The 13549-nt window shown below is 33.6% G+C and overlaps 1 protein-coding gene across 1 annotated transcript in view; it reads right to left on the bottom strand.

Moving 5' to 3' along the window:
* Positions 1–2933: 2933 nt before the first annotated feature.
* Hdc (histidine decarboxylase) overlaps positions 2934–13549 on the bottom strand; it is a 31034-nt gene continuing 20418 nt past the window's right edge. Inside the window, exons 8-18 of the mRNA XM_073081440.1 lie at positions 10982–11121; positions 10138–10227; positions 9140–9210; positions 9024–9043; positions 7667–7765; positions 7031–7109; positions 6608–6772; positions 6144–6251; positions 5171–5341; positions 4419–4559; positions 2934–3633 (exon numbers count right to left, since the gene is read on the bottom strand). Coding sequence (XP_072937541.1) covers positions 3095–3633; positions 4419–4559; positions 5171–5341; positions 6144–6251; positions 6608–6772; positions 7031–7109; positions 7667–7765; positions 9024–9043; positions 9140–9210; positions 10138–10227; positions 10982–11121 — 1623 coding nt within the window. The 3' untranslated portion in view covers positions 2934–3094. The remainder of the gene's footprint in view (positions 3634–4418; positions 4560–5170; positions 5342–6143; positions 6252–6607; positions 6773–7030; positions 7110–7666; positions 7766–9023; positions 9044–9139; positions 9211–10137; positions 10228–10981; positions 11122–13549) is intronic.

Genomic DNA, 13549 nt, shown 5'->3' on the forward strand with positions numbered 1-13549 from the left:
CGATTTTGATAGCATTGCTGCAACACCTATTTGGGGCAGTAAGACATATGCGTACAATCTTAGATAAGCTTCATTTTGTTATAATAAGCAGTTCAGAAGGTGGTAAAACCCTTTTTGATTCGACTCCGGCGGCACCAGCGCCACATCTGTTTCTACCTACTAACAACAGTGTTAAGCGCTGCCATGTTCTGGCTTACTTTACTTTTCCGAGGCTTTCCAACTTAGTCCTCAGTGGTAGTGGCAAATCTGTCGCCGATCTCAAATCAAATCAATTTTTTTTATTCAAAATAGGTTCTTTACAGAGCACTTATGAATGCCAATACATTTACCACCACTTCACAAGGTGTTTCGTTATGGAGAAGAAGCGGCGAAAGAAACTCCATAACACACATCTTTTTAAAAAAAAATGTGTGTCTCAGGTAGGAATATCTAATCTTATCTGGGTTTGATTACAGATATGCAAGCGCCGCAGCAGCCATTTACCCTCAGATGGACTGCATGCTGGTCTGCTACTCCTATATTATAAAAAATATGTCTCCCTTTTCATCAACATTGTAGATGTTAAGAAATAAAACAAAATTTCACTTGCTTCACTAAATATATTTATTGCGCAAAACTTTTAATCTACAGATAAACAATATACGGTTACATTTTAATATATTATTTTATTATTATAATAACTACACTACACAATATTAACATTTTCATGATTATAGTGACAGACAACAACAGTTTTTATTAATTATGTTAAGCGAATATTACAATGTGTAAGATTAAAATATAATAAAGTAATATTTTAATAAATCAAATAATATACATCAAAATACAATAATATTACATCAAATAAAATATTACATATTTGAAATAACGGCTACAATATCAACGACTTCAAAATAAAAAAATATATAGTAAAGATAAATATAAATACTGTAAAATTAAGTTTAATCAATAATAAAATAATAATTGTAATTTAATTTGTTTATGGATTTAGATGACATACAATTAATGTTGATTATTTAAGAAATTATTATATTAATGTTTGATAAAGGTTTATTTAATTAGTATTTTGATAAATAAAAAGTGTTCATATATCCCAAAAAAAAGGTTGATGGTAAATCGGTGAATCTTTATTCAAATTAATTTTATTTCTGACTTTAATAATTCAATGAAAAATTAAAATAAGAATTTCTGTTGAATAAAATATGTATATTTCATCCATTTAATTTGATTTAAACATAGACATAGCTATATTAAAATTAAAATTAAAACAAAAATGTTGAGAATATTGCTATATATTTTTAATTCCCTTTCGATTACAAATACAACATTTATAACAGGATTATAATTTCTACAACATATTTATTACAACAACAACATATAAGATTTATTTTTTTTGGTTATCTTAATCTAAAATCTACGAATAAAATATTTGTACAGCATATTTATATACATGTATAAGTTATACATTGAGTGTGTTTGCAATGTATAATTAATACATGCATTTATCATAAGGTATTTTAAAGAAGCAATATCGAATCAATGTATAAGTAATATATATATGTATATTACCTAGTTAATACGAGAAGCAGTAGCCAATGGTACATCACCCATAATAGTTACGTTATATACTGCTGACTTCCCACGGTCCCTGATTGACGGACAGAACAAATCGTACTGACGCACCCTAGAAGAGCGTCGTCTCTAGTGCATAGAGAGTCCGTAGCCGTGTGTCGAATACTAACCGACGAGTCATTACAAAAATGCCTCCGAATCTCAAGATCAACAGACTGATACGCATTGAAAGTCGTCTTTGCATAAATCCGCAAACTCACAGACCGTGGAAAGCCGTTATTTCATTATTCAACTTCATAATCTTCTGCTATATAAACATACTAGGCCTTCATACAATGGCTACATTAATTTTATAATATGATACATATTTTAAAATTGTTATTGATATTGCACAGCAGTATTTAAATTGATAAATAGTTGTTTATTATATTTATCTACATTAAAATTTGATTATATTTCGTAAATTCTGTAATACAACTAATTTTAAAGCATCATATACTTTAAATACGAAGATAATATTTATCATAAGCATGCTACATTTTTGAATATTTATTTAATATTTGCTTTTAAAAGAATATCTTAAAAAAATCTTTATGGAACGGTGGATAAATCTTAAGTAATAAAATTTATTATTAAATTATTACAATTCTCAATTATTATGTTTTTAATTCGTAAATAAAAGGATACATACACTTATAACACTGGATATTTGCGCAGTATTCTTAGCTAAAAATATATTTAATAACAAACTTAAAATTTAAGTAATATTTTCTAACACTTATAACTACAAAATTAAATAATACAATCCTCTGTTACTATTTCTAAACAAAATTAAAATTGTGCATGAAATAAAACTTAGTATAATTTTAAATTAATTAGCCCCATAACTAAATACTTATACAACGGAAAATATTGAGGACAACTTTTTATGTTGGTCATATTAATTAGACAACTACCCGCTACAATGAAGATTATTGCCATTTACACATCTACACTAATATTATAAAGAGGAAAACTTTGTTTGTTTGTTTGGTTGTAATGAATAGGCTCAAAAACTACTGGACCGATTTTAAAAATTCTTTCACCATTCGAAAGCTACATTATCCACGAGTAACATAGATATTTTATATGAAATATATTTGATAAATAGATTTTGAGGTGGTACAAAGTAAGTAAGTCAGCTTGTTTTTAATAATTAGAGAGATATATAGCTGGATTATTCCTAGAATTTTAAGTCCAACCCTGCGAGAATAAAAGAGAAGAATTAACGTATAATTTTTTCCAGGACAGACAAATTCAAATATCCCTGAGATATGACTTTTAAACAAATTTTCTAGCAATTTATCAAAATCAAGCATGTTCAAAAAACTAAAACATTGCAAAAAGTTATAAAATGTATATGCATCTCGCTCATTCTTCATAATGCACAAGCGAGAAATATACATAAAATCAGCTATAACATTTTTAAATCAAATTATATTTGCAATACAGAGCTAACAAACTCTACCAGTAAACTAAAACTCTACTTAGACATTTTCCCTTTGTAATGAAAGCATTTTTTACAAAGCGCATCAGCTCTATCCTTAATCGATTGGGTAGAGACAGCTCTCTCTGATTCTGGTTTCGAATCCTCACCTTCATTGGGACTCTCACTGAATTGCTGAATCAACTTCTTAATATAACTACCAGGGCCTTTAATAGTTAATTTCGTAACATCTTCGCTTCTATCTTTATCATCCACGTCAGCAACTCGAGATTCAAACCTATCGCCTATATTAATCTTTTCTTCCGCAGGACTGAAGTGAACAGTTTGAGTTTCAGCCTCAAATTTCTTATAACCAGTCGGTGTTACGGTTATTTCGTTAGTTGTCATGTCAATTGTGATTTTAGCGTCATCCAACGTGAGGTTAGCGAGTGCCGCGTCGACAGATCTCGAACGGACTTGCCTAGATGGCGTTGACGGCAGTTGTAATTGGTTTGAGTCGAAGTTTTCTTGCTTGATCGTTCCGATAGATGTCGCTGGGGTGGATGATATGGATGATCGCTCTCCAGGGCTTGATCCTGTATTAAAATTTTAGTAAAGAAATAGAAATATAATTTAGGATGTGGATTAAAGCAATTCTTCATATTATCCATGTCTTATACATGCCTTCTTATTGCAAGCTTATGCTTGTTTTAAATTGGCTTTTGGTGGGAAAATTAGTAAAGCCTTATTGTAATGTTAGTACCGTCACCTAAATAGTAATTAAATTACCTCAATTATTTGCAGGAATTGGTTCACTTTTCGGTCCTAGAAAAACCAATTAAATTAAAAAAGAACTAATTTAAGGTATTTAACACAAATTAATAATTCTGGATATCCAAAATCAGATAGATGAAAATTATTTTTTAGCAATATTTATCCGTAAACTAGCCTAGTTGGATGAGATTAACATCCATTTAGGCTTAAGCCACACTAGAAATCCGTAGATTTTCAGATTCCTCTAAAGTAGTCTTCGTCCTATGCATTACAGATAACTACCCATCCATCAGCCTTTTAAGTTCCACTGCTGTATACAGGCCTCGCCTAATAGGCGCCCTAATATCAGTCCCGTAACCTTTGAATCCAGATGAATTCTTCAGGTCATCGGTGCCCATCGTCAGGAGCAACCTGTGCTTCTTTTGCCTAAACGTGATCGCCACTCGAAGACCTTCCGTCCATTTCAGACGTAACGTTAGAAATATCAACAAGCTTTGGTTTTAAAGGGTAAACTAATCCGGTTTACATTAATAATCTTATCTTTACTAATAATTATTACTACTTCATGCAAGCTACCTTTCCATGCTTCCCTTAAAGCTCTACCCACCGTTCGAAACATCCTCCCGTTCCTCCTCAGAGCAGAGCGGCAGAGACTGCTCCATCATCAGACCCTGGACCATGTCCATGCAGGAGTCCAGGGAGAACTTCTTGCCACACATCCTGATGCCGCGGATACGGCGACGCATCTCTGAAGGGTTAGTGACGTAAGCATTGGGTGTTAAGGATGGGTTGATGAAGAAGTTTGAGAATTAGAAGTTAATTAATAAATGGTGGGTGATAACGAGATAGTAATAATTATAACTCTGACTAAAACTATGGAAAAATCTTATATTATAAATATGGATCTTAAGAGTTAAACTCTGTTATATTGACTCCTGTTAATGTTAGAAATACTATTCGTGTAGTCAATTTTTGAATGAATGCACTGTACAATATACATTTCGCCATACAATTTTTGTTGTGTTAATACGGTGAACTTAAACTAATTTTGCCATATCAGGATTACACGCTTGTGTCAATCCCATCAAAATACATAACCATTGAAACAATGAAGTTATAATGTCTAAATTTAGCTAAATCAGGATCGCTTTATGGAACTCCGTACCAAATAAAAACAAAAATGCAAGCATTTTCTTTGTAAAATTAATAAACCAAAATTTTTGGAATTCGCTTATCTACCCGTAATTGCAATAAATCATAACAAATTGAAATATGAAAAAGGGTGATTTTGTCCATTATTAGGTACAGCCTTACATCAAAACCACAACCAAATGTTAGTCAAATCCCAGGGTCACTTACCAGGGCTATCTTTGGGTTCCATCTTCAGCTGAGCGAACGTCTGCGCGCAGGAGCTCAGCACCTGCTCATAGTCGCAGATAGCGACGTGGGTGCCGTTGACGATCTTTGGACTCATGGGGCTGTTGGCCAGGAGTAAGCTGGTCCCGAAGGTCGCGTTTAGTTCTCGTGTCTCTGGTTACAATGAAAGAAATATCAAGAAGATAGTTAATTTTTGAGCAAAGGAATCACTGACTTAGCAAAAGCAAAAGGTTCAATTTATATTGAATTGCTGTTTTAGTGTGATAAGGCATTTATATTGCAGACTTTAAACGTTTCAGGGAAAATAATATTTTTATGTATTACTTTTTTTATTTAATAAGTTCATACATATTGATACATTCATACAAAATCAACCGGAAATGGACCGCAATGAATTGGACCGCGGTGCACACAAAATCATGTCGTTATTTTTGACACAGGGCACTTCACATATTTGTAGATAAATGCAGCTCAAGCCTTACTAACTAAAAGAAAAGAAAACGGAGGTTGCAACTTAGTCCTCAACAATGAATGCATCTGTAATTGGTTTCTGGACTTCTGCTTTATTTAGCTTTACTATTTTATCCATGGAAGCAGATATAGACCACACTAAACTGCTAGTCTGCTAGTATATTAGCCTGACGAAGACAGCGCGGCGTCCTCCCGGCACCCATCCGTTGCCCGCTCTCGCCCACGGGTACATAGCTGCGTTTGTGTGCCCTTACGTACACGTGTGTAGTAACGTTACGAAGTATGTGCAAACTAAACCTGCGCGCAACAACTTCAGAGCGGACTAGTAGTTTGGCGAAGACTAACAGTTTGGCCCGAACTATACAATGTAACATCAGGTTTACTGAAGCTGCTGCTTCTAAATTTTGAAAACTTACAAAATCTCTAGGCTTAAGTTCCTATTTCTAGAATGTATAAAGTTAAAAAAATCTTCCATTACAATTACCTTTCAAAGAGATTCTAGGCTTCTTGGGCACGACAATGTTTCCCTTCTCGGATCCAAACATATCGACGAGTATTTCAGACGCCACAGTTTTGATCTCGTTCCAGTCATCTGTATAAACGACACATGTTATCATCATGATTATCTTTATTATCAACATAATTACGAACATTATCATCACCATTATATTTTTCTTCATCTTTCTATTTAATGGTGTCTGTTAGTTGTTCGAAGACTTCACTATATTCTATGTTCTTATAACACTATAATTATGTTTGTTCTTGACCTTCTTTATCATCAAAAGTGATAATTTATGATCAGATTCAAATAAAACCTATATGGGGGTGATTACAGAAATAAGATAAGAAGAAATGAGAGACTCTATATATAATATAGACCAAACATGTTATCATACCAAACTAAATACTCACCACACTACAAGTAGTAAAAATTTAGACAAAACTTACCAAGTATATCCTGGACAGTAGTCCGTTGGGAAGTAACAGTGAACCTGATGACGTAGACGCCCTTGAAGCAGGCGGGTACAGCGTGGATGTAGCCGCGGGCGTTCAGGCGTTTTAACAGGCGTTCGGTGAGAGCATTGTCGCCGCGGAGACGGAAGGCTACCATGCCTGGAAGTTTATTTTGACACTTAAAAACTAGTTACGTTGTCTACATTTATGACATGTACAATGTAAATGTTAGAGAAATAATACGATAACAAGGTGCTATGCTTTTACAGTACAATGTAATAACACTTAAAATTAAATTATAAGTAGCACATATAAGAAAAATTTGCATATAAAAGTATGAAGGTAGAAAGTACTATAGTAAGACAATCGATATGGCTAATGATAATATTAATAACGCAAATTTTGAAAGATACACACCCAAATTCCTAGCTTGAGGTATTTCAAAACGTTGATCAGCAAGAACTAGAGCTTCAAACTTTTGGGCTAAGCGGACGCTCTGAAAGGAAAGACATTCTTTAAGCAAGGTATTCTCCAAACTGAATACTTTAGAAAGATCCTTTGTAATTCAACTCTGGACACATACACCATTACAATAGCAGTATCAAACGCCGCTGTGTTTTGGTTTAAAAGGTGTGGTAAGGGTGATACACGAAGTTTTCCTTCTTGGCATTCCTCAGAAGTAGCTATGCATCAGGCTGATGTGGTCCAGTCATATTAACTACAGATGTCATCACAGTTTCTCTCCACTATCAAGTCGACTGCATGCATATTTCTACCTAATAACAGCAGTGTTAGGCGCTGCTGTGTTCCGGTTTGAAGGGTATGGTAAGGGAGACAGACTTTTCCGAGGCCTTCCAGCTTAGTCCTCAGGGGTAGCGGCGCATCTGTGGCCGACCTCAGGTAGGAATATCTAATCCTATCTGGGGTTGATTACAGATGTCCATGGGCGGCAGTAGCCACTTACCATCAGGTGGACTGTATGCTCGTCTGCTACTCCTATATTATAAAAAAAAGCTCGCATGCTAATTATATACTTTAAAAGGGAATATATACCTCACGAATATGTTTCTGGATGCCAATAACTCCGTAATTCCTCAACACGAACCAAAGCTTCAGGGCTCTGAAACGACGGCTCAGAGGAATCTGCCAGTGCTGGAAATACAAAATGGAGTGTTGAAGAAACTATTGTAGGAGAAAGTAAAAAGATCTTAGAGAATAAGCAGCTTGCAAATATACAAAGAAACTTTAAAATATAAAAATACAATTTTATTAAAAGGATTTTGAAATTGATCAAAATACATTTAGTTAAAATAAATGTTACCTACGCATAATGAGAATAAGATTTAGTGCAATGCGAATCTATGGTTTTACAAAACGCATGATACATAATACCCAAAACCAACTAAAAGATGTGAATATAAAATCTTATAAATCCCTTTATTTTATAACATAACTGGGTGGGTAACTAGTACTAATAACCGATCTGAAGATATTGATATAATAAATTGTCATTATACTCGTAATTAAACACCAAAAAAAGTCCTCAATCATAAAGAAACTCCAATATATACAATCGCCGTAATATTCATTATAATTAAACACCAATTTTTTTCTCAATCATGTCAAACCTGACATCAATGCCGTGTACCACAATCACCGTAACATATTTAAATTTAGCAGCAATTCTGTACTCCTAAGCATTTTATCACCATCACCACCGCCACCAATAATTTCATAATCCCACCACCCAAAACGTACTAAGGGTTCCTTCTTATCCGAATTCTCGAGTTGTATCTTTTCACCGCATCCCGGTGAAATCTTGTTATATCCGTGCAACTGTAGGTCATCTTCATCATCGTACACACCTTCGTCACCGTTAGTCTCGTGACCGTTAGTCTTGTGACCGTTAGTCTCATGACCGTTAGTCTCGTCACCGTTAATCTTGTCACCGTTCGTGTATACATCGCCGTTTCCGTTGACAAAGCCGTTCAATTGGACGATATTTCGTATCTTGTGTTGAGATGCACGATTTGATTTCTGCATACCTACCTATTTTTGTTTACAGTAAAATTTTGACTTATTACAATCATAAGTAAAATACCTAAATAAACAATGAGCCCAATTCCATTAATTAAATTCAGCCTTAAAATTAAAATTGTCTTAAAATTTAATTGTGTTTTAACATGTCACTATTGTATTTTTTAGTGTTATACTCAATAAATAAGTAAAATCTGTAATTTTAATCACCTAAGATCCTAAATATAATATCTAAAATAACAAAATAATTTTATTGTAGAATAAACTTATTGTAAACTGTTCAACATACATGAAATTCAATAATTCTGCCAAAAGATTAAATAATATAGGTCTGCATTGTATTATTAAATAAATACTTTTATCTTGAACTTACCATGTAATCAATAGCTTTTCCTGGAACAATAAAGAAATAAAATTAAGAATAAAATTTTAAAATTACGAAATTATAATTAAAATTAAATAAAATTATTTTTAACAAAAATTGCTTACCGGAATTTTCATGGCGTAAATAGATAGGATTGACATTAAACGTCCGATGAAGAGCCGTGCTATCTTTTACCCTGAAATAAAAAAGAAACAATTACACACATTGCTATAGATTAGTAAAGATTACTCACTGCTAACAAGAAAATGTACCCAGTTTTGAGAATTGAAATAGTTGCGTAAAAAAGTTTTGCCACGTCTCCGTGCTAAAATGTCCCTAAAATATTTGAAATAATTATTTATTTATTATGTAAATTATGCAGTATTAGTTATTTATTCGTAAATTTTCTCTAAAAATGTTTTATTTGTCAAGAATTCAAAAAAAGAACTGACTAATAAGCCGTTTGTGGCTTCATTCAATTTCAAGGCGGCGAAGTATCTTTACGTATCTATGCATATTGCACATATCGTATGTTATGTGCGCGGTAATTTATAAGTTCGTTATATATTCGATAAAATCACCATCGGATAGTGTCGCTTATAAGGATCACATTCTGGGAAGTAATGATAAATGCCAAACTAAAGAAAAAGGCTCATTTTTAAAAAGTTATATATTTTTCATATCAATATGATGGCAGCTAAGTTCTCGCCATTCTTATGTAAATCTTCTAAGCTGAACTTGGGCAGCGTTTAGTGCTCTTCACTTATACCAGAGGGGTTACTACCATCTCTTAAAACAATATTATTTTATTCATAATTTTTTTTGCAGGAAAATTAACTCTTTACGCAAAATATGACAATTTCAGTTGGTTTTATATGATGGATAAGCGAAAATTAATAAGGGTTTAAGTTTGTTCAACTGTGTATGACGGAATATTTTACTGTTTTAAGAAGGAAATAAAACTTTCCTGAACTATTATGGTTTTTAAAAGATGGTAGGTAGGCCCCTGGCACTGGGTGAAGAAGTTTCTTGACATTCATGATATGAAATCGTAAACTTTAAAACATCCGTGCCGATTAAATTAAATTTTTATATTTCTTAAATTTCTTTTAAGTTAACTCACCACATAGCAGTGCAGTCAAAGTTGACCATCAACCATTTAGAAGGGTTGAATGCGAAGGAATCTGCTAACTCCACGCCATCTAACCAATGCCTGTAAAAATATATTAATTTAAAACGAATATTCTTATAATATCCGAACCAACAGTACTACAAACCAACAAATGTGCTACAATAATGCGCCAGTTGTAAATGGACAGAGTAATTGATCCCACGTTCAAAATGTTTGCGTGAAAATTATGTAAATACTTCGTAGATGTAATAAATTTTAAATATTTTTTTATAATATAGGAGTTGCAAACTGGCATACAGTCCACCTGATTGTAAGTGGCTACTGCCGCCCATGGACATCTGTAATCAACCCCAGATAGGATTAGATATTCCTACCTGAGGTCGACCACAGATGCGCCGCTACCACTGAGGACTTGTTGTAAGTTGGAACGCCTCGGAAAAATCTGTCTCCCTTACCACACCCTTCAAACCGGAACACAACAGCGCTTAACGCTGCTGTTATGAGGCAGAAATAGGTGTGGCGGTGGTGCCGCCAGAGTCGAACCACACAGGATTCTACCACCTTCAAATTAGTAATAATATGCAATATGCATCACTGTGTGGAAATCATTAGTTCTTGTTTAAATACAATTAATGTAAAAATATATTGTTTAATAATAGTTTTCAAATCAAAATATTATTTTGACACAAATATTAAAAGTATTTTTATGAACAAAATTATTTGTATGTCATCCAAACAGGCACATAGCACACAGCACATAGTTATTTAAAAATGGGTAACATAAATGCATTTTTTAAAACATCGCATTTAAAAGATTGAGAACCGCTGTCCTCACCTGTATTCTGGACAAACGAAGGCACTCCCAGCATAAGCAGCGTCGACGTGCAGCCAGGCGGAGTGTTTCTCGCACACCTGCCCGATCTCACGGAGATTGTCGAACGCTACCGAGCCAGTGGTACCCAAAGTTGCGCACACCTGATTTAAAAATGTTTAAAATTTTAAGCATTTTATTTTTAAAAGTGTATCATGATGTATATAAAACTAGCTGACCCAGCAAACGTTGTGTTGCCATATAAATAAAAAAATGTTAAGGGTGAACAACCCTTAGGGGTATGAAAAATAGATAGAAGCCGATTCTCAAACCTACTGAATATGAATATAAAATTTGGTGAAAATCAGTAAAGCCGTTTCGGAGGAGTACGGTAACTAACATTGTGACACGAGAATTTTATATATACGATAACGAAATAAAGTTCTAATGTTTCGAAAAATAAAATTGAATTTATTTTTTTAATAACTGCTACTTATTCAAGTTGTTAGGGTTTTTACGTAAAGTGAAAAGAATTGTTTCTAATTTTGTGTACGTGTGTATAATTAATTAATAAATATTATATTATTAATTAATTAATATAATTAATTAATTAACAATATTATTAATTAATTAATATAATTAATTAATTAACAATAATTACCAACAAACATTTAAAACATTTTCATGTATTTGTCCATTTGTCATACGAGTTGCATAGACTTGAAAATAATACATTTTATCGAAATTTAACATCCTGTAGTAGATGACATGTCTTTTTACATAGTCCAATAATAGTTACACACATAGCATAAATGTAAAAGTAAATGTAGGCGTTAGTAGACAATCCTTACTAATATTATAAATCCGAAAGCAACTCTATCTGTCTGTCTATTTGTCTCTTCTTCACGCCTAAACCACTGAACCGATTTTAATCAAATACGAGTATGTACAAAGATAGTTTGAGACCCGAGAAAGGACATAGGATAGTTTTTATCCCGGAAATCCCACGGGAACTAGGGATCGCGATCTAAGATCGATTAATCGAAGAATCGATCTTGTGGACCAAAAAGTCCATTATTTTAATCGATATTAGTTAGGATTGAATAGTAAACTATGCATTTGATCAAGTAATGATCGTTAGCAAAGTCGTTGTCCATGAGCCCACGAAGGTTTCAGAGTTGGTACGACCAATTTTCGCCAGATGGCTCCACTGTAATTCCAATGAAGGTACGAATTTTCAGTTTTGTGTATGTTAGTATGTCATATTATTTTGTTTTGAACGCGGGTGAAGCCGCGGGCAAAAACTAGTGTCATATAAAGATATACGTAAGTTCTAAAAAACCTAACATTTTACTCGCGATGCTTATAAAATTCAATTTTCAGAAGCGACAGGGTGATCGCTTCTTATAATGAATATGTTATAAGGTAAATAATTGTATTAATCTGTGAGCTAGCGTAGGATCGTAAGACTACATACAAGAAATTTTCAATCCTAGTCAATTATACAGGTTGTTTGTTTTTATAATTACGAAAAAAAATGACAATCAATAATAATGATTTATAGGTTTGGATTGATTATAGATGATATTAAAATAGGCAAAAAGCGCCCAAAATATTTTTCAATTCTATTCAATTATAGTGCAGTGATAGCCTAGTGGTTAAGAAACTCGGCCTCTTGATCGAGGGGTCCGAGGTTCTAATCCCAGGCACCTCTGATTTTTCAAAGTTAAGTGCGTATTAGAAATTAATTATCACTTGCTAAACAGAGATGGAAAACATCGTGAGGAAACCTGCATACCAGATAGATTTATAAAAAAAAACTCCAAGGTATGTGAAGTCTACCAATACGCACTTGGCCAGCGCGGTAGACTATGGCCTAATCCTTCAATCCTTAAAATAGATTTTGAGGCGGTACAAAGTTTTCCGGGTCAGCTAGTATAAAATATAGCCTATATTACTCGTGGATAATGTAGCTTTCGAATGGTGAAAGAATTTTAAAATCGGTCCAGTAGTTTTTGAGCCTATTCATTACAACCAAACAAACAAAGTTTTCCTCTTTATAATATTAGTGTAGATATACATCAGCCATATACATCCCTGCTGTCTTCTGGTTTGAAGGATGTAGTAAGGAAAACATATTTATCGGTGATGTTCCAGCTTAGTCCTAGGGAGAAGTAACACTACAAGGTATCAGTGTCTGTAATATGTAATCTTATCTGTGGATGATTATAGATGTCCGTAGCCAAAAGCCACTCACCATCAGGTGGACTGCTTGAATTGCCTTCTGTCTAATCGTATCTTCTAACCAAAACATGACAATAACACACTGCTATTATAGACAGCACCTCTGATTTTTCAAAGTTGTGTGCGTATTAGAAATTAATTATCACTTGCTAAACGGTGAAGGAAAACATCGTGAGGAAACCTGCATACCTGAGAGTTATAAAAAAAAAGAAATATCGAAGGTATGTGAAGTCTACCAATAAGCACTTGGCCAGCGCGGTGGACTATGGCCTGATCCTTCTCACTCTGAGAGGAGACCCGTGCCCAGACGTGGGACAGTAATGGGTTAATGATGATGATGATGATGAT

This window comes from Epargyreus clarus, unplaced genomic scaffold, assembly GCF_041222505.1.
Source record: "Epargyreus clarus isolate Ecla_fem2 unplaced genomic scaffold, WU_Ecla_fem_2.2 ptg000016l, whole genome shotgun sequence".
Lineage (NCBI taxonomy): Eukaryota > Metazoa > Arthropoda > Insecta > Lepidoptera > Hesperiidae > Epargyreus > Epargyreus clarus.